General features: G+C 32.4%; 1 protein-coding gene and 1 non-coding gene across 3 annotated transcripts; both read left to right on the top strand.

Moving 5' to 3' along the window:
• The first annotated feature begins 12025 nt into the window (after positions 1 to 12025).
• On the top strand, positions 12026 to 19013 carry LOC18043878 (histidine kinase 3). 2 transcript variants are annotated; one of them, XR_002906104.1, is made up of 11 exons: positions 12026 to 13398; positions 13812 to 14072; positions 14281 to 14450; positions 14824 to 15036; positions 15260 to 15446; positions 15538 to 15589; positions 15697 to 15926; positions 16035 to 16133; positions 16541 to 17679; positions 17936 to 18305; positions 18464 to 19013. XR_002906104.1 is itself a non-coding variant. In XM_006437945.2 (10 exons), exons 1-10 carry the CDS (start codon positions 12913 to 12915, stop codon positions 18198 to 18200), a joined length of 3102 nt encoding a protein of 1033 aa, XP_006438008.1. In that variant the 5' UTR covers positions 12026 to 12912; the 3' UTR covers positions 18201 to 19008. The 2 variants fall into 2 exon arrangements, 1 of the variants encoding a protein (XP_006438008.1); XM_006437945.2 differs by having other exon boundaries at positions 17936 to 19008.
• A 1056-nt stretch (positions 19014 to 20069) lies between these two features.
• TRNAS-UGA lies at positions 20070 to 20151 on the top strand. Its single transcript has one exon. It is a non-coding gene; the product is annotated as a tRNA-Ser (tRNA).
• Positions 20152 to 20213: the final 62 nt, after the last annotated feature.

Raw genomic sequence — 20213 nt, 5'->3', positions numbered from 1 at the left:
ATGAAGAAACCTCGAATGGCGTGGAGATAACTTGAATGTCTTATGGATATCTCAAATGGTATGAGGTCGAATAAGGAATATTGTAAATAATCACACCAAAGCCATGGCAAAAAAGTAATTTAACAAACTTAAGGTTTGTTTATCTCGTTGGCCATTGGCGGCCAAAAAATTAAGCGGCAGTGGTCGGGATAGAAACTGTAGGCCACATAAAAATCAATGGAAGTGGTCGCCGCGGTCGATGCACGGCTGGAGGTGGCAGATCGCAGTCATGGCCGCGTGCGTTTTGGTGGCCACTCGTGCAAATTCCGATGGCTTCTGGGTAGGGTCGACAGTCAGCAATTGGAGTTATTATTATGTGCCCGATTCGTCTTTATCACTTTAACGGTTCGTTTACTTTATGGAATGAGAACAAATTTAAATAAAAATAAAATTTTAATATTTATTTAATAAAAATAAATAAAAATAAAAATATATTTAAATGTCATTAATGTATTTACTTAATAAAATAAATAGGAATGAAAATGAGAATTAATTTATCAAAATATCTATAGTATTAAAAAATATAATTTTCATTAACTATATACATGAATAATATTATTATAAAAATTATATTAATTAAAAAAATAAAATTAATAATAATAATAAATGTTATAATGATAATATTAATAAAATAATAATAACAATAACTAATAATAACTAAAATAATAAAGTTAATAAAATTTAATAATAATAACAATAATGACATTTAAAATAATAAAATTAATTGTGATTTGAACAAGGATAATTCAAGAAATATAAAAAAATTAAAGAAATACAAAAGTCACTTCACTGAATAGGAATCTCATTCCCAACCACTCATGAGAATGAAATTCTTATTCTTTATTCTCAAATTGTGTGAGACCCATATATTTTATTCTAATTGTCAAATTATATTTTACTAAGTAAATATGTATTTTATTCTCATTCTTTCATTTTTATCCCCTAAACTCTCAAATAAATATACCATAAATTATTATTATATTATATTATTAGAAGAAAATTATAGTGTAATAGTAGTACCGTACCACTATTACATTTAATCATTAAATCCTTATATATTCATCTATTCAAGTGGATCCAAGGTCTGATTGCAACCGTAACCGGACCCATATCGTTATTTGTAATTTAGTAATTTTTGTTTAGTAGGCCAGGCACCTTCTAATGCTAACGCCAGTGATGGAGGTACACAGTGCTGATCATTATTGCAAGCTTGTTGTACTTTTTTGTCCGTTCCCCCCACAGACGGCTCCATTTGCTTGAAGGAGTTGAACTGTTAGTTTAATGAAAGAGGAATAATGTTGGCCAAATTAATTCCCACCATTAATCACGTGGACGCATCGCCATCGCACGTCATACAAAATAATTAACGATTAAATTAAATCAAACCCGCTGTTGCGTTTGATAAACTGCGTAACCTCACACATTCATCCGGCGGTCAATAACAAGCCACTTGTTGAAATGTTACAGCGCCCGTCGGCTGCCGGCACGCTGAGATGGCTTCCAAAAATTAAAAAATGGGTTATTTTTCGCTACCCCCCATAAGAATCGACAAATATTACCGTACACTCTTATATTTTAACAATTATCACCGCGCACCCATTCTGATGGAAATTACCGTTAACTTTAACAGTTTTGACTTATATTTACTAAAATTACTACACTACCCTCTATACAAATTGAATTGACTGGAAGTACTAAATAACCCATACATTTATAAAGAAATTATAAGAATATATTATTTGACAGTTGCCAATTTATTTTCTTGAAAAGATAATTATAAAATGTAAAACAAAAATGATGAAATACATACAGAAAATAATTACAATAAATTAAGCCTTTTTTAAGAAATTAAACTAAAACTAAAATTAATTGGAATTATCAGTTCTAGAACCAAAGCCCAGAGTCCAACTCTTCTGCTCCAACATCGTCACATTTCACACTTCCCTTTCACGAGCCGATGCAGAGAAATCAAGCAAGTCATTCGTTATTACCAAGATTTGATTGAAACCCAATTGATCACAATCAGAGATCTTCTCAGAGCCATGCTTACTCTCAAATCCCAAACTCCTGCGCAGAGGAAATCAATCATGGCTACTACTCTTTCTTTCTTCTTCTATTTCTTCAAAACTTTCACCCCTATGCAAAACAAACATCTTGAGAGAATTTTTTTTTAAAGTAAAATAAAAAAAAAATTCACTATATCCCGAATATTTACTTTGAAAGAACCACAGACAACATAAACTTCCAATTTCTACGCACAATCAAAATAATTTATATATCAAACAAAGTATAAAATACCCAAACCTAAAATTAGTAAACAATAACATGGAAACCCCAAAATTTTAGGGTTGTGATTTTGCAGTTGCTAGTCGCCATTAACGATGCCGTGTCAGTCAGCAGCAGGCCATGACTCTGCGAATTGCCAGAAGCCTCTCGATCTCGCATCACGCTCCTGTCGCTTGTTTCCACCCAGAAATGAGCATTCGCTATGGCAGTGCATTTGGTTATGTGACCCTTGTGATGTCGATGGAAGGGAAAAGCGAACAGCTCTTGCTGGGGAGCTTAAATGGAAAAGGGAAGAAATAATTGCTTGTTGTGGAGTGTGAATAAAGGAGAGACGAAGATGGAGCGTGAATGGCGTTGTGGTGAAGGAAGGAGAAAAACAAATTTCTTTCTTTCTTTTTCCTTTATTCATCCCTACAATTTTACTATTCTATCCTTGTAGCAGTTAAGTTAACAGTAATTTCTAATGGAATGGGTGTGCAATAATAGTTGTTGAAATATTAGGATGCGTGGTAATATTTATCGATTCTTATGGGGGGTGGCGAAAAATAACCCATAACTTTTTAAAGACACGTTTAGACAGCGAAAAATAGTTAAATAATTAGATTGAAAAAAGACCGATGCGTAAATAGGAATGAGTACAAGTAATGAATGCAGGAGATGCTGCTTCTTTAGTATTGCCTAAACTTTTAACCCTTTATTCTCCAATTGACGAAAGCATCTCATCAGCCAATCCGGAGTCGTGTCGTAGTGGTTGGTCCAATGCCGCAATTTCTGACGCGTTCGTTTATTTTGTTAATAATTAATGACCATTGTTCTATGCGTGCGAGCATATAATTAAATCTCTTATTATTAATTCTTCTTAATTTGAAACTTTGATTATTGTTGTTTAATTTAACCGGCTTGGACAAAGTTATTAATTTATCTCGGACTTTGTCATTGTGTGTGTGTAGTCCCATGAATGATTCGTGTCCTCAAATAATGTTTTGAGAGCAGATTGGTTGAGAGTATCAGTTACTAGCAACCAGAAGGTTTCTTTATATTGTTCCACAAAATGACAGAACGTAGAATCTCAGTCAATTTGAACTCTACAAATTGATAATCTCACTCAGATAATAGATTTTATTAGTCCTGACTCGAGGTTAATATGGTAGCTTAATAATTTCATAAAAATATATGAAAATGGAATTGAAAAGAATTCATATATTTTTCCATAGGACACATTTACTATATAAATTAATAGTTATTTAATTTGAAACTAAATTCACATTATATATCATGTGACTTTTGTCAAATATGTTGTTAGTGTTATTTGTTATTTCTTGAAACTGATTTGAAATTCTCTAACTCTTTTTATAGTGCGAAATTCGAGTTTTTGTTATTGTTTTCTAACAAGAGCGAGACATACTTCATATGTTATCTTCAATATAAAGTATAAAAACTCGCCAATAATCTAATTACTAGCAATGTAAGACACTAACTACTATTCAAATAAAACATACTAAATATTAAACCAAGTAAATAATTTTTAAAAATGTGATCATATTTTTTTAAAGTTAAGAAATTTCTTCATAAATTAATTATTTATTAATTTATCAATATATTAATATGCGATAAATTTATAAATTTCTCACAATCCTATTGTTATTAATATAGCAAGATTTTATTTTATGAATAAATATATCTCCCAAATATTTGATAGAGTAGATAATCCAATTAGTCTTGCTAGATTGTTAGGTTGTACTATATATATATATATATATATATATATATATATATATATATATAGACACAGACGTATACCAAAAAACTTTATATTGTATTATATTTGTAATTGTAACAATTTAAAAAATATATTCGGCTTTCTCTAGCGCTAAAGTTTGATCGAAACATTCGAAGCTAATTAATAGTTTGAAAATTTCAGAATTTGTGAACTGATTAATTTTTAATTATATAAGTGTCGGCTTTGATTTGATGGGTTAGCTTTCGACTTAGTTGAATGTAATGCCTGTTTGCTTTTTTAAATGTTTATACTAAACGCTTCTCTCTTTTGAAGAAGAATAAAAGGGTAAAAAAAAAAAAAAACCCATAGCCCACCGAACCATCACTTGTCTTTCGTGTTATTAGAGTAAGGACTGGCATCTTGTTCCCCAAATTTAAACTCCTTGATATTCGAGATAAAGAGTAAAATGAAATAGTGTGTTATGGCACCACTCATTATGTTGTATTAATGTCTCCAATTATATTAAAACATTAACAAGCCAATGTTTGACTATTACACAATATTACATAACAAAAAAAAATTAATAATAATAATAATAATAATAGATACTTCTGCAATATATTCTCGAAACACCCATCAAGCAAATTTTGTCTTCTCTTCCATCTTTCAGATGCATGACAGCCTTGCTCCACCACCATGCCATCTTGACTTGCTGTAGCTCCATTTCTATCTCATGGCGCGATGACACAGTTCCATCACCATGTGACACCACAGCCCCACCACCACCTCACTGTGAGACACTATGGCTCCTTCATCAACGTGCCTATCCTTCACCACTGTGAATAACCAAGATGCAATTTTGATCTCTTAATTTGGGTTTAATTTCTGATTTAGGGTTTATTTTTTAAGGTTAGAGTTTCATTATTGAATGTATAGTCAAATCAGCGTTTGTAATTATTGAACTGGTTGCTAAGTGAATGGGTTTATTTTCTGATAATTTTTTTTGAATGGGTGTTAGATTTGTTGCAATTTCATTATCAAACTAAAACTTTGCAGAGACAATGTTCTTTTACTTTTTCTTTTCTTTTTGTTTAGTTTTTGCATTAGTTGTTCATTAAAATTGATATTTGATTTTATCAAGCTTGCTTCAAACTTTTTTAAAATATTAGTAACCGATAAATAACACATTTAACAAATCGAAAAAAAAAAGTGTGCTAGCATTTGGAGAAAGAAGATTGATGTCGAAGATTATATAATTATTGTATTATGAGTAATTAATTTGAATTAATTAGCACAAAATTAATACAATGTAATGAAACACCAAATATAGGATAAACCTATAAATAAAATTAATATAATCTAATGTAGTACCAAACAATGTAAAACATTAATATAATATAATGTTAATGCGATACAACTTAACACAATGCATTCAACATTAAATAATGGAATAAATTATAATGCAATAGAGTGTGTCAAATGCACCCTATGAAATTAGTGATGTGAAGTCATGTAGTGTATTTGGTGAGCTAGAATATAATAATAATAATAATAATAATATTGAATGAGAATTTGTTTGTATGTGAATAAATATATTTACGATAATCTTTATTTAATAATTTATTATTAAATACAGCGTATCAAATGCACTCTATAAAATTGATGATGTGAAGTCATGTAGTGTATTTGGTGAGCTATAATATACAAATAATAATAATAATAATAATAATATTGAATGAGAATTTGTTTGTATGTGAATAAATATATTTAGGATAATCTTTATTTAATAATTTATTATTTTGAATAGTACCTACTATATTTATTTTGAATAATATTTAAAACATAAGTATTTACTCAAAATAATAATGTAACATGGTTTTATTTTTAGTCTCACAAAGAGTGTTGAATGGTCAAGTCATCTAGCACCGACATCGTAGCCCACTTTATTGAAGAAGAAATAAATCAATCGATGACAAAGTGAAAAATAATAATAATAATAAGACCTGGTCCTGGACAGCCACCATAATTTTCGTTATATTGCCTGAATTAAACTACTTAATGAGCAATTCGATTGAAGAAAAAAAGTAAATAAGTGAATAAACTATCTTAATTTCCTTCTGTTAATAGTTTCCTTTTGTCTTTTTCCTGATATAAAACCTATTACATTAGAAATGTATTTCATATGGTTCTTGTGGACTAAAGAAGATATTTTATAATTGTATAAACAAATTTGATTCATTGGTTGAATCTTTCTTCTAACAATGTTGGGAAAGAGAAATTATAATTATAAAAAAGAAATTAGGCTGGATTTAAGAATATTTTATGAAGGTTGTGCCGGCCATGGTCAATAACGACTTGTGTAATTCTTTTATATTTATAGAGCTGGGGTCATCCTACTATGCCCGAGTGTCTGAAATACAGTCTGCTTTGAGGACTTGGGCAACCGGTATTTTACTGGTTGTTTATTAAATTAATTTGTTTTTCTGAAAAAAAAAATTAAAAAATAAAATAATCAACACAGAAAGATGTTGAATGATACGAAATATTTTAATAAAATTTATTTTAAATGTAGTAAAATGAATTGTAAAAAACTATAAAATAATCCTATTCTTATGCTTCTAGTTAAATACCAATATGTTGGATGATTGTTCCAATTTGATTTCATCAGTATCTAATTTTGTTAAACTTTCTTATTTTTTGAAAATTCCAACTAATCGACCACCAGTTTTAGGTTTGATGCTCATAATTGTTTTTTTTAGTTAGATTCCAACATTATAAATAAGTCTTTAGTTTTTGTTAAACTTTCTCATTTTTTTAGTTATAAAGTTCCAACCAGTTAACTAGTAATTTTAGATTTAATGTTCCTTTTTTTTTTAAGATTGCAACATATAAATCTCTAGTTTTGGTTAAATTGCAATAAAAGAATTCTAAAGGTATCGACAGTGCTATCGTGCGTAATTTTTACTTGTCCGATAACTTTGGCTGATGACACTCACCATTGGTTTTAGGGCCTGTTTGGGATTATTTTTAGAAGGCTTAAAGTAATTTTAAAAATTTTAAAACTAATTTTAGTGTTTGGTGAAACAAAACCAAAATCATTTTTTGTCAAAATTAGCCCATTCTACAGTTGATTTTGAAAATTAGGGAAGGAGTATATTTTAGATTATGATTTTGAGAATCAATTTTATCTTTTAATACAATTTCATAAATATCCTTAAAATTATTACCTAAACCCAAAATTATTCTTATTCAAATTGGAAACAAAATCAATATTTTAATAAATTTTTATTATAATTCATCAATATAAATTTATTAATATCAAATTGTTGGTCGAATTATTATTAATTTTTTTCACTATATTATAAATTTAATTATCAATTGTTTTAAGATAAAAAAAATAAAATCAATATTTTATAAATATTATTTTTACCAAAAATTATTATAATGCACAATTAAAAATATTATATGGACATGTTTTTATATGTATAAGTAAATTTTATCCTACATTATATACATTTTAGTAATTTGTTTACTTTCAGCAGTTTAACAATAAATTTTACCAAATGTCTATAACTGCTTTCAAAACTCACAATATTTCTGAAAATAAAATTTACCAAACATTTAACTGATTATTTTTACAATACAGCTAACAATAATGATTTTAAAATCTACAACATTCCCAAACTGGCCCTTAGTTTTTTATCTTACTATAATAAAATTTAGAATTTATTATAAATTAAAATAATTGTATTTTTGATAAATTACGGGGACAATGTAGGTGTTGTACCTATTATTGTGAGATAAAATCATTTCAGATTTCAAACTACAACTTTAAATCTATTCGTTAAAAGTCACAACTATCTAATCATAGTACCATACAAACCCAAAGGAGGTCTTTATTTTTTATTTTTTTTATGAAAAATGTATTACCATATTGTAAATACAAAAATTGTAAATTTAATGATACCAAATATGCCTATATTATGGTTCCTTCACCATCATTGGTGACTCTACCGTTGAGGGTGCTAGAGCAGTCACGTTGGTGGCCTCAACCAATTCTCTCTTTGTGCTTATTAATATAAATAACATTAATTATCTTACTCAATGTTAATTAGATTTCTACAAGATATAAACAAAAAAAGAAGTCAGTTAATTGCCGAATTAAATAATTTTGAAATTTCGAGTTAAATATTTTTTTAAGTTTCCTTAAAAAGTAATTTTGAAATAAATTTTAGATGTATTTATTATTCCAGGAAGAAATATAAAATATCTATTTTTATCATTTCTATACACAAACCACATAAATGGGTAATTTACCAAACATTATCTTAGAAATTATTTGAGAAGTTATTCTTCGATAATCTAAATTTACCAAACACACAAATAAATTATTTCGAAAGCTGATTATTTAAGAATCAATCCTAAATGATTTATTTGGGAATCCAATGCAATCCCGATCATAACCTAAGCTTTGAAGCAATTTAATCTATCAAATAATTAACTAATAAGTTAATTAACTTAAATTATGCTTATAATTGTAAATACCGATTTTAATGTTATAATGTCCAATACCCTAATAGCAATAAATCAAAAATTAACATTACATGTACAAGTGTCCATTATAAATATCCATAGATATTGTTTGATTATTGTAACTAACATTACATTTATAAGTGTCCATTAGTAATGTTGTATCCATTATAACTATCCACAGGATAATCATTTGATAATTATGTAATATTTTGATTTAAAACAAATGCCCTCGTAATGGTAGGCAGAGGTTTAAGTCACTAAATGAGCATTGTGAGATTAATTTCTTTTAGATGTTTGAAAAAAAAAATTAGTTCTTTATATAGGTCTAGACTCGAGCTATTTAGATTGTAATGCACTATCAAAAAGTTGATAACAATACTTTGATAATTTTTATGCAAAATATGATTATATTTGTAATGAAATATTAAAAATTAATCAATTTGTCAAATTTTTTATTAAATTATATTTAAACATTATTCTCATTAGCACAGAAGTTAGATATTTTAAGTATATTTTTTTTTATGTTTTTCCCCAAAAAAAGAAAAAGCTCGTGTCAAGTTGAGGGGGTATTGGGTATTTTCCTAGTTTAAATTGATTAGTTGGATATTTGGCTAACATGAGTGTGTTGCATGATAATGACCTTTAATATTTGCCTCTTTAAATAATTGATCCGGTGGCCGGTTAAATAGTCTATTAAAAAAAATAATAATAATAAAAAGCAACTGTGTGAAATACAGCCGCTGCATATTAAGGGGACCCATGGAGCTGTACACAAATTTGGAGCCGGACAAACCTGTACCTGTTCATACCAATTCTGTTGAAAGTTAATGTCATTTGTCACAATCAGATGAATAATTTTTTCAATGTTCATGCATGTAAGACAAAGCTGACCTATCTTATTTTATGCATTAATTTCTCTTTAATTACGGGATGCAGTGATTAGACTAATCGGGGATGTTTTACTGAACAATTTTTTTATTTTTATTTTATTTTTTATATGGCTTTAATTAAAAACAATATCCTCTGTGCCTGGCTTCAGAACTGAACTGAGCCCCAATTGAATTTATAAATTTCTAACCGGAGAAGAAAAAATGCGTAAATTTATTACAAATTATTTTTATCATCAATGCAGCATTGAATTTGAACTTTTCTAAAAGGTCGCACATAATTGTTATGCTTTGTGGTGATTTTTTTTTTTTTTTAATTCACGGGAGTGTCTAACAACTAGCTCATAGCAATTTCAACATCATCCATCTGGCACAATAGTGTATAGAACTACTCTCCCTCACGTTAAATTTTGAGATAAACTGCATGCCCGTGACACGGGGGTCCCCGTTGCTTTTTCTATCTATAGCTCTATGCCTTGCAAAATTTTTACAATGACTTCAAATTGGACCTTTTATTTTTATTTTTTTAAATGAAGTTTCACAAAATTTAAATTTACATCTCTAAATATATTTGTCATTTTCTACTCTCAACGCGTTGATAAGAGTTTTGAGTTACTTTTGGGTGCATGTTATAAGCTCAAATAATTACGAGACCTTTATTTAAATGTCTTTTTTGGCACATAATTCATTACGGATTTATTTTTTAACTTTGTAATTAAAGAAGAATTCAAATCTCGTAAACCATTGGAAACCAATTTTTACCGTTGATATGAGATGTTGCAATCAAATATGTATTGTCTTCCTTGAAAATTATATGATCAGTCATTGTTTTTTTTCCTAAATAATTAACAAAATTTGGAGAATTCAAAATTTATTTGGTACCCATAATCCTCTCTGGCCACTGTAATGTATTGTTAAAAGAATATTAAAAAAAAAAAAATCTACTATTAAATTATTAATTATTTTTAATGAAAGAAAAAAAAAATGTATATATTTTTAACTTTTTTGGCAAGTCCATCGACGTACACAGGAATTTCACGGATCACAGCGACCCGATACAGTTGTAGAAGAAAAAAGAAGTTAGTGAAAAAAAAAAAAACCTGAGCAGATGCGGACAAAATAAATTGAAGATTTTTAAGAAAGTCCATTCTTGTACACGTGGGAGACAGATGCTATTCGTCTTATCTAAACCCTGCAGGCGACACGTAGCAAGATCATCCGTCGCCGCCGCGACACGTTGTCTGATATTATTGGTTTGAGCCAAAGAACGGTGCGCTGATGTGGAACATCGCTGTCAGAAAGAGAGAGAGACGCCAACAGCATGTAAGTGGGTAGTGATGGGCTAATCACTTGGTGACATGCCTTGATTAAAGTGTCCTTGTACTCTTGCCATCACTTTATTCTCTTATTTGCTATTTTGCCACTGTTTGTCGTCTAACTACTTTTCCGACACCCGTGGATCGTATTGACATTAATGCCCTCCTTAATACTATCTATTTGCATGCAATACCTAGTTCCTTGTAATAAAGCATTTGCTTCCTATAACGTAAGCAACTTGTAAAAGCAAACAAACAAAAAAGATGCTCATTGCCCGTCCTATTACCCATAGGTTATAAGTGTTGGTTACAACTACAATTCTACTATAAAGTTTATTCTATCATTTGTGGGGTTTAACTTTTTAGCTTACATTATGAGATGAGGTGTCATGCACACACACAATAAATTCCTTATTTTGTTATAAGTTATGAACTTACCTTTAATTTCATTTTGCACATGTCAACAGTTGGGTATTATTAAGTCACTGATTTTTGGTTACTCTCACTACTCTGATTGATATTATGCACACTTCTTCATAAATAAAAAATTCGTCATAGCTATTAACAAAATAATAAGAAATAAATTAAGAAATGATAGAATAAAATTTTCGTCTAATTAAGAAATAAATTAACCATTACATTTTGTTTGTTTAAATTTTGAATCAAACGATAGTCTTTTATTAATTTCTAATAAGATAACAATGTAAAAATAAATTTAAAGTTAAAGAAATATGGGGGATATAGTACAAAAATATTAATACACCGACACTACATTTTAAATAATTATTAACTTAATTTATTTCTTAATTGATATCCATTGAATGAATGAAGGATACATCTTGACATTAGGGGCAAAGCATAATGTAGCAATATGCAAAAGGTTAGGCTTAGATTCCGAAACAGAGAAGACATAACAAGACCTTGAGAGGTTCCTATCGTGGGGGGTCTTATCTCTTACCTAATCTTTTTGACTCAAAGGGTACTCTTGTGGCAATTTCGGAAAAACAAGGGGGCATCTAATGCCATGAGAGCTAAAAATAAAGTCGATGGTTACTGTTTGAAATATTGTTTGTCATGTAAGGTTACTTTTGTCAATAAAAAGTACAGCCATACAAACACATAAGTTAACCACTTAGCGTGTAGAAGTTGCCTACTGCGCATTGGATGGATAGGGACGCGAACACGAAGGAAAGCTAAGCGCGGAGGGCAAAATTTCAAAAAAAAAAAAAAAAAAACAAAAAACAAAACAAACGCAGTGATTTTCTCTTTCTGTTCGGTGGAAGCTTACCTTTTCTGTCCGTATTTTATTTATTATTTAATGTCTCTAAAATATGATAAAATATTTTTTTCTTATTATATGTAAATTTCAAGTCTTTTATTATTTTTGTAAATTTTTATTGCGTGGATGGTATGGATATAGAGATTATAGCCTGTGCTAGTAGACAATTCTAGTTTCTACCACCATTTCCATTTGTCAAGCTAATCTTTTTGTTTCTCCAATTGTTCTTTCTTAAATCTTACTAGTGTTTTAGTAGCGTCCATGAATAATTTCTTTTTACCTTCTTTTACATGTACAAGAAGTTGTAAACTCTTGTGGAGTCAAACCTCAATAACAACATCCACTTGCTTGATTTTCTTTATGTTTGATTTCAGGAGTTTAAGGAGAGTCTTATAAACTAAGATTATCTTGTCTAAAGATTCTTTGTTGGTTGTCTGATTTGATTGCTAAATTTCGAAACTTTTGTTGCTGGCCAGTTTGGTTCTGTGCTTTGATTTTTAAACTGGCTTGGCTAACAGGATAAAAATCAATTTCTATTAAGAATTAGAAACTTCTGAGGGGTTCTCTGATTTTTTTTTTCCCTTTTGTTGGAGGGGGTTGAATGCATTCCCTTTTAGGAGGATAGCCTTTTGTAGTGAATTTGGGGGTGGGTGAGCTCTAGTTCTTGCTAACTTCTATTCCTCTTATTTCAAATTTGGATTTTTGTTTATGTTGGGTTTTACTGGGCAGCCTCTGTATATTTGGTAGTGGGTCATTTCTATAGCTGGAATTAACTATAAGTAAGACCCACTTCAACTTGTCACTGTTTCAAGTTAGCTGGAGGTGGAGGTGGAACTAATTAAACTCTTTTGGATGAGTTTGCTTCATGTGTTTGGGTTTGGTTTAAAGGTGGGGCATTTACTTTGGATGCTATGCTGCTGGATAGTTTCTGTGATTTCAATGAACTGCTTCATGAATTATGAAAGCAAGGATACCAAGACTGATTTGCGTGGTGAAGTTTTTAAGATGTGGCTAAATTGCTGGGAGAGGATCTCAGGGAACAGTTACTACATTCATCATTTGTATTACCAGTCTATTGGGTCCAAAAGAGTTAGAGAAACATGGTGGAGAAAAGTCTTAATCACATGGTTGCTTTTTTGGACTTTGGTTTCTCTGTGGATCTTTTGGTACATGAGCTCACAAGCCACCGAGAAGAGGAGAGAGGCTCTTGGTAGTATGTGTGATGAGAGGGCTAGGATGTTACAGGATCAGTTTAATGTGAGCATGAACCATGTTCAGGCTATGTCCATACTGATCTCAACTTTCCACCATGGCAAGAACCCGTCTGCTATTGATCAGGTATGTGATCTCCTCTGTTATCTTTTGCAACATTAGATTTGAAACAGTTTGCAACTGATAATTCTCCACTTTCAGCCCTCAATTCCCTTGCTCTGGTTTTGTTTTTGGAGAGAATTTGTCTTAATTTTTCTTTTGTTCGCATAAACTTTTTGGCGGAGGAACTCCTAAGTTTGGAGTGAATGGGGTGCTTAATTTTGTAGTTGCTTTTAATTCTGCAATTAGAGCACAAGCATTTTCTGTATGATACACGGTTTTGTCTCAAAATGTTAAATTAATTAAATTTCTATGCGGTTCTGTAGAGATTGTTAATCTGGTCAGCTTAGCGTAACCAAAAGCCAGATCTGAGTTCTTTTGTGTGTGTTCTTTTCATTAGTCTTCAGTGAACAAAACAAACTAACTGTAAGAACACGTAGATGACTTTCACTAGGTACACAGAAAGAACTGCTTTTGAAAGGCCGCTCACAAGTGGCGTGGCATATGCTGTTAGGGTGCTCCGCTCCGAAAGGGAAGAATTTGAAAAGCAACAAGGCTGGACTATTAAGAGGATGGATACCTTCGAACATAATCCTGTTCATAAGGATGAGCCATCCCCAATCGAAGAAGAATATGCTCCAGTTATCTTTGCACAGGATACTGTTTCACATGTGATTTCTCTTGATATGCTTTCAGGAAAAGTAAGTTTCTTTTTACATTTTCAGCGCTTCATGCTGTGAAGTTTCGTTGCCATACCTATAGCTTTCACTGAGAAATGCAGAATTTTGATTCTAGATTGTATTACTTCATCTTAAAATCATGACAAGTTGAAATTATCTTGACCTTTCATGGTCATAGTTTATCATTTTGAAAGCTTATTTGTGAAGTTTCATTACTTGCGTATCACAGGAGGATCGTGAAAATGTGTTGCGAGCAAGAGCATCAGGAAAAGGAGTCCTAACTGCTCCTTTCAGGTTACTGAAAACAAACCGTCTCGGAGTTATTTTGACATTTGCTGTCTACAAGAGGGAGCTCCCCTCAAATGCTACTCCGAATGAGAGGATTGAAGCGACTGATGGGTATGTATTGAATTCTATCGAGAAGTCATATTTGTTTAAGAAAAAATTGACATGGTTCTGCATCTTCAATGACAAGATCAGGATTAAGCAGTTCCATTTATAGACATGTACAAAATGGAAAATAACTTCTTTTTTTCTTTTATAAATAAAGAAAGTTAATCTCTTACAATAGGTTGTATATGCTGAACTCAATGTTCAGAAAACAACTTCGTGTTGTGAATGATATGCAGTAGAAAATGAAAAGATTTTATTCTTCTTGATATCATGCTATGTAGTAGTAGAATGCTTTCCAGTGAGCACTGAAAAAGTACAGAATTACTATGATGAAGAATATCAGGGAATGTTTCTAATGTTGTTGCTGCTGCCAAACCAGGTATCTTGGTGGAATCTTTGACATTGAATCACTTGTGGAGAAGTTACTTCACCAGTTAGCAAGCAAACAAACCATATTTGTGAATGTATATGACATCACAAATTTATCTCATCCAATCAGCATGTATGGTTCAAATGTATCAGATGATGGTTTGTGGCTTGTTAGCACCCTTAATTTTGGAGATCCGTTTAGAAAGCATGAGATGCGTTGCAGGTAGTCAATAACTTCTTCTCTCTTACCGCAGATTCTTTAAGATTCTCCTTCTGTCTGGTTCATTTGTTTGTGAACGGCTATAATATAATCATGTTGTAGATCACTTACCTAAAAGATAGGGAATCTTCTATTTGAAAGGAGCCTTCCCTGTTTCCCTTATTATTTTAGTTACTAGGATGTAAAGTAGTTTAAACGGTCATGACCTGAGTTGGTTTTAATGCAGATTCAAGCAAAAAGCCCCATGGCCATTGTTGGCAATATCAACTTCAATAGGCATCCTTGTGATTGCATCACTTGTTGGACATATATTCCAGGCAACTGTGAATCGAATTGCTAAAGTTGAAGAAGATTACCATGGGATGATGGAGCTTAAAAAGAAGGCTGAGGCAGCTGATGTTGCAAAGTCACAGGTGCTTGATTCCTCTAATATATTCTGGAAAGATTTGTTCAGTTTCACCTCTTATGTTTATGTTATTCTAATCATACTTTGACCTTCTGTAGTTCCTTGCTACTGTTTCTCATGAGATCAGAACTCCAATGAATGGTGTTCTAGGTGAGCTTTAAAGCTTTTTTTTTCTCTATATGCTCATAATAATTATTCTGGAAAATTGTTTACGATGAAATCGAGGAATTAATAACTGTGATTTTATTATCTTGCAGGGATGTTGGATATGCTTATGGATACAGAATTAGATGTCACTCAACAGGATTATGTCAGAACTGCGCAAGCCAGCGGTAAAGCTCTCGTCTCACTGATAAATGAGGTTTTGGATCAGGCAAAGGTCGAATCTGGTAAGCTTGAGCTTGAGGCAGTGAGCTTTAATCTACGGGCAATTTTGGATGATGTATTATCACTCTTTTCTGGGAAGTCTCAAGATAAAGGCGTAGAGGTCAGCTATGTCCTCATTATTGCAATGACTTTTTACTGGTGTTAATATTTTGTGGTCTAACATCTAAACTTTTGAAATTTGCATAAAATAATTCATGGGCAAGAGCAGTTGGCAGTATATATCTCTGATCGCGTTCCCGAAACTCTAATTGGTGACCCGGGGAGGTTTCGACAAATCATCACCAATCTTATGGGGAACTCAATTAAAGTAAGTTTGCAGTCAATTCTCAATTGAGTTTACTTAAGAAATTATTCGGGAATTTTTAATTCAGATTTTGTGTGACATATTGTGGAACTTTGAGGGGAACAAATGAACTATCCAGAGGATTTATTTAGTATGTGCGTTGGACAAAGCAAAGATTTGTGTTTGTAGTTCAATATTGTGCCTTGTGGGAAGTGAAAGAAAAAGAAAATCCAAGCTTATAGACAATGGATCCACAACCTTGTTCTGAAAAAGATTTATGTTAGTGTGTGGTTTGATATAGGCATGATTGTGGTTTCTGTTGTATGTATAAGTATATAAGGTATCAGTATGAATGCATATTTAATGTAGGACGTGTTCTGTGTTGTTTACATGAGTAGCAATGTAAATGAATTTTCACCGTGCTTGTACAGTTCACAGAAAAAGGACACATCTTTGTCACTGTTTACCTTGTTGAAGAGGTGGTTGACTCTATAGAAGTTGAGACAGAATTGTCATCATCAAAGAACACCTTGAGTGGTTATCCTGTTGCAGACAGATGCCACAGCTGGAAAGGATTTAAAACTTTCAATCAAGATGGATCAACTAGTCCGTTCAAATCATCATCCGCTGATCTCATCAATTTAATTGTGTCAGTTGAAGATACAGGTCAAGGAATCCCTCTAGAAGCCCAATCCCGCATTTTCACCCCTTTTATGCAGGTTGGTCCATCTATTTCCCGAACTCATGGAGGTACGGGTATTGGGCTAAGCATAAGCAAGTATTTGGTTGGCCGCATGAAGGGTGAAATTGGATTTGTTAGCATTCCAAACATTGGGTCTACTTTTACATTTACTGCTGTCTTTGGCAATGGCTCCTCCACTTCAAACGAGCACAATAGCCAGCAAATGAACAACCAGCCAAACACTGTGTCTTCAGAATTTCAAGGTATGAAGGCATTAGTTGTGGACCCCAGACCCATCCGAGCCAAGGTGTCAAGATATCATATCCAACGTCTTGGAATTCAAGTCGAAGTGGTTTCTGACCAGCTTCAATGTTTATCTCAAATAGCCAGTGGTAGTAAGATTATCAACATGATCCTTGTCGAGCAAGAAGTTTGGGAGAAGGATACTAGTGTTTCAACCCTTTTTGTTAACAACTTGAGAAAACTTGGTTGTGGTTTTCAGTCAAAGCTGTTTCTTCTGGCTAATTCTATCAGCTCTTCCAGAGCAAACACTTCAACTGATGGTGTTAGTATTCCTACCGTAATCATGAAGCCCCTAAGATCGAGCATGCTGGCTGCATCTCTACAACGAGCCATGGGTGTCGGGAACAAGGGTAATATCCGCAATTGGGAGCTCCCCAGCATGTCTCTGCGTCATCTTCTTTTAGGGAGAAAAATATTAATCGTTGATGACAATAATGTGAACCTCAAAGTAGCTGCTGCTGGTTTGAAGAGGTATGGAGCTGCTGTGGTTTGTGTAGAGAGAGGTAAAAAGGCGACTGAGCTGCTCACGCCACCCCATCAGTTTGATGCCTGCTTCATGGATATCCAGATGCCGGAAATGGATGGGTATGAGATGCTTCCTTGCTTTGAAAGTTTTTTACTTATAGGAATTCTTGTTTGGAAATTAAACTTGAAAATCTCATGGAAAAGGAGTTACAAGCTTCTCAACCGTAAAATTGTCATTATTTGGCCTGAAGCTTTGAATTGTTGACCGATGATGTGATGGCAACTTATCATGGTTGACTTATCCTGCATACATAGCTCTCTACTTATAATCTTCTTCATTCTGCTTCTAAAAGCTATTTATTCTGTTTCTTTGCAGGTTTGAAGCTACAAAGATAATTCGGGAAATGGAACATAATTTCAACAATCGAATTCGACGCGGAGAAGTATCTATTGAGGCCTATGAAAATGTTTCAAACTTCCATGTACCCATTTTGGCCATGACTGCAGATGTGATCCAAGCTACTTATGAGGAATGCCTAAGGAGTGGAATGGATGGATATGTTTCAAAACCATTTGAAGCTGAACAACTATATCGAGAAGTTTCACGTTTTTTCCCACCAATTCCTGATAGGAGTCCATAGAGGGGATGTCTGTTGAAGGCACACCGATACCGATGCCGTTGGCTCAGGGCCTTACTCTCCAGGATGCTTGGAATTTTTTAAATTTGTTCCAACTTCTTCCCAAGAGTGAGTTTTCATCCAAGACATGCTCTTTAACATATTCACACACACTTTTTAGTGTCAGAACCTTGCAACAGTCCCCTAAGTTTGTTTCCCTCTAATTGTAGAATACTAACTGGCATAAGGAATCAATTGACTCCTTCCTGTGCACCTCTTTTTTCCAGGAAAACATATGTTCCGTGGCCAGAGAGTACGTAGAAGTTATGCCTAGTTCAGTTGTATATTCCATCTTATTTCCGACATTCCAAAAGGTTCAGTAATATGTGATTTCTGTGCAAAGTCAGGACTACTCATAAACTGATCGGAGAAATCTAATTGCTTTGAGTGTATCATAGAAGTAGAAGCTAAGCGGTTGCATGCATCAATTACTCATATTGAGCAGTAAAAGCTGCAACTATTTGAGGAGATCTCGAGCTCTTACTCTCTCTCTCTCTCAATGTGACTGTTTATCATGTCATATAAACTGATTCGATTGAAAGGATTCAAGACTGGCTTCTCAGCAACCAAGGGGAGAATGCTGATGCCATCATGTATATTTATGATTGTCAAATAAAAATTTATTTGATGTATATTTATAATTGCCCTCTCATCTTATTAATTCCTTCTGACACTGCGTGTGTCCCGCCATTGCTTAGTAGGTACTAGTGTAGCAAGTACAGTGACAGTGTAATCAAATTTGAGCAATCCCATGATTATTCCCTGATTTGTACATCATTTAGAATCTGTGTCTCCATTTGTCATTATTTTTTACTTTTTAATTTTAAGACACAAAATTAGATGAGAACCAAATACGGTAGAGATGATAGTAATAACATGATTTATTTGATGCTAATTGCTCCGCAAAATGGTCCCAATTTTTTTCGATTTGGATCGGACTTTGCTCAACTGAACCAACCGGATTGGTTTTTATGTCTTATAATTTGTTTCGAACGATTTATTTTCCAAACCGAACCGATTAAATCGGTAAGAAAAGGACCGGTTTGGTTAAAGCCATAAAAATCAATTTTTAATTTTTTTGGATTATTTGGACGAACCGAAAATATTTAGTTTTTATCAACTACATATAAAATTAAACTGTGACTCTGCGACAATGGCAGAATTATTTGGTTCAACAAATTTTCTGCCCAGCCATATGTTCACCAATTTTTCCATTTGATTCTTAATAACCAAACCAAAAATTAAATTGTAATTTAGGTTAATCTGGTTCACTAATTTTTTATCTGCTCCTACAATAAGGTTTTTAAAATAATTTTATTACTTTTCTTATATACAACTGTCCTTAGGTCATTACTTTTCGTTTACTTTATACAAATTTCAAAGATTAAAAATAACATACACGAACATGCTTTTTTAAAATAAGCACTTGAAAAAAATACCTATATATTGTGTTTTAGTTGTTAATCAATTAAAAAGATCAAATATCTTTTCCAATACTGATCGTGAAGAAACACCATAAGCAGCAGGATGTTGAGGTCCCAAATTCGACGAGAAATTTTTTGTTTGCCCGTTCATAGTCGTCATGGGAAAGAAAGGCAGAAATAAGAAAGAGAGGTTATTCCCTGAGACTCAGAGCTTGTCCAATACTAACAGTACCAGAAATCCATCTCCTTCGCCCGCGCGATATTGCTCTACCGCCTTGCCTGCATAGGAGCCCATCATAAGACCGTGGGGAGAGTCGTCACCCCGTGTTTCTATCCAACCAGGAGAGTGATGATCCTCCAACAACGAGAACAGCAATAAATAAATTATGCTATTAAGTTCCTTTGACGCGTCGATATGTCCGAGTGGTTAAGGAGACAGACTTGAAATCTGTTGGGCTTCGCCCGCGCAGGTTCGATCCCTGCTGTCGACGTTTTAAATTTGAATATACTTTCTTTTTTTTTTGGTTCTTTTTATCAATAGCGCGAACGAAGC

Source organism: Citrus clementina, unplaced genomic scaffold (assembly GCF_000493195.1).
Source record: "Citrus clementina cultivar Clemenules unplaced genomic scaffold, Citrus_clementina_v1.0 scaffold_4, whole genome shotgun sequence".
Classification (NCBI taxonomy): domain Eukaryota; kingdom Viridiplantae; phylum Streptophyta; class Magnoliopsida; order Sapindales; family Rutaceae; genus Citrus; species Citrus x clementina.
The sequence above is the reverse complement of the archived record's forward strand: the minus strand, read 5'-3'. Positions and strand labels throughout refer to the sequence as shown.

Bases quoted from the DNA above. Each gene is read 5' to 3' on its own strand.
- LOC18043878 (XM_006437945.2), top strand. From the start codon at position 12,913: ATGAGTTTGCTTCATGTGTTTGGGTTTGGTTTAAAGGTGGGGCATTTA. The intron at 13,399-13,811 runs GTATGTGATCTC...AAGAACACGTAG, and splicing joins ACCCGTCTGCTATTGATCAG to ATGACTTTCACTAGGTACAC. The intron at 15,447-15,537 runs GTGCTTGATTCC...GACCTTCTGTAG, and splicing joins CTGATGTTGCAAAGTCACAG to TTCCTTGCTACTGTTTCTCA.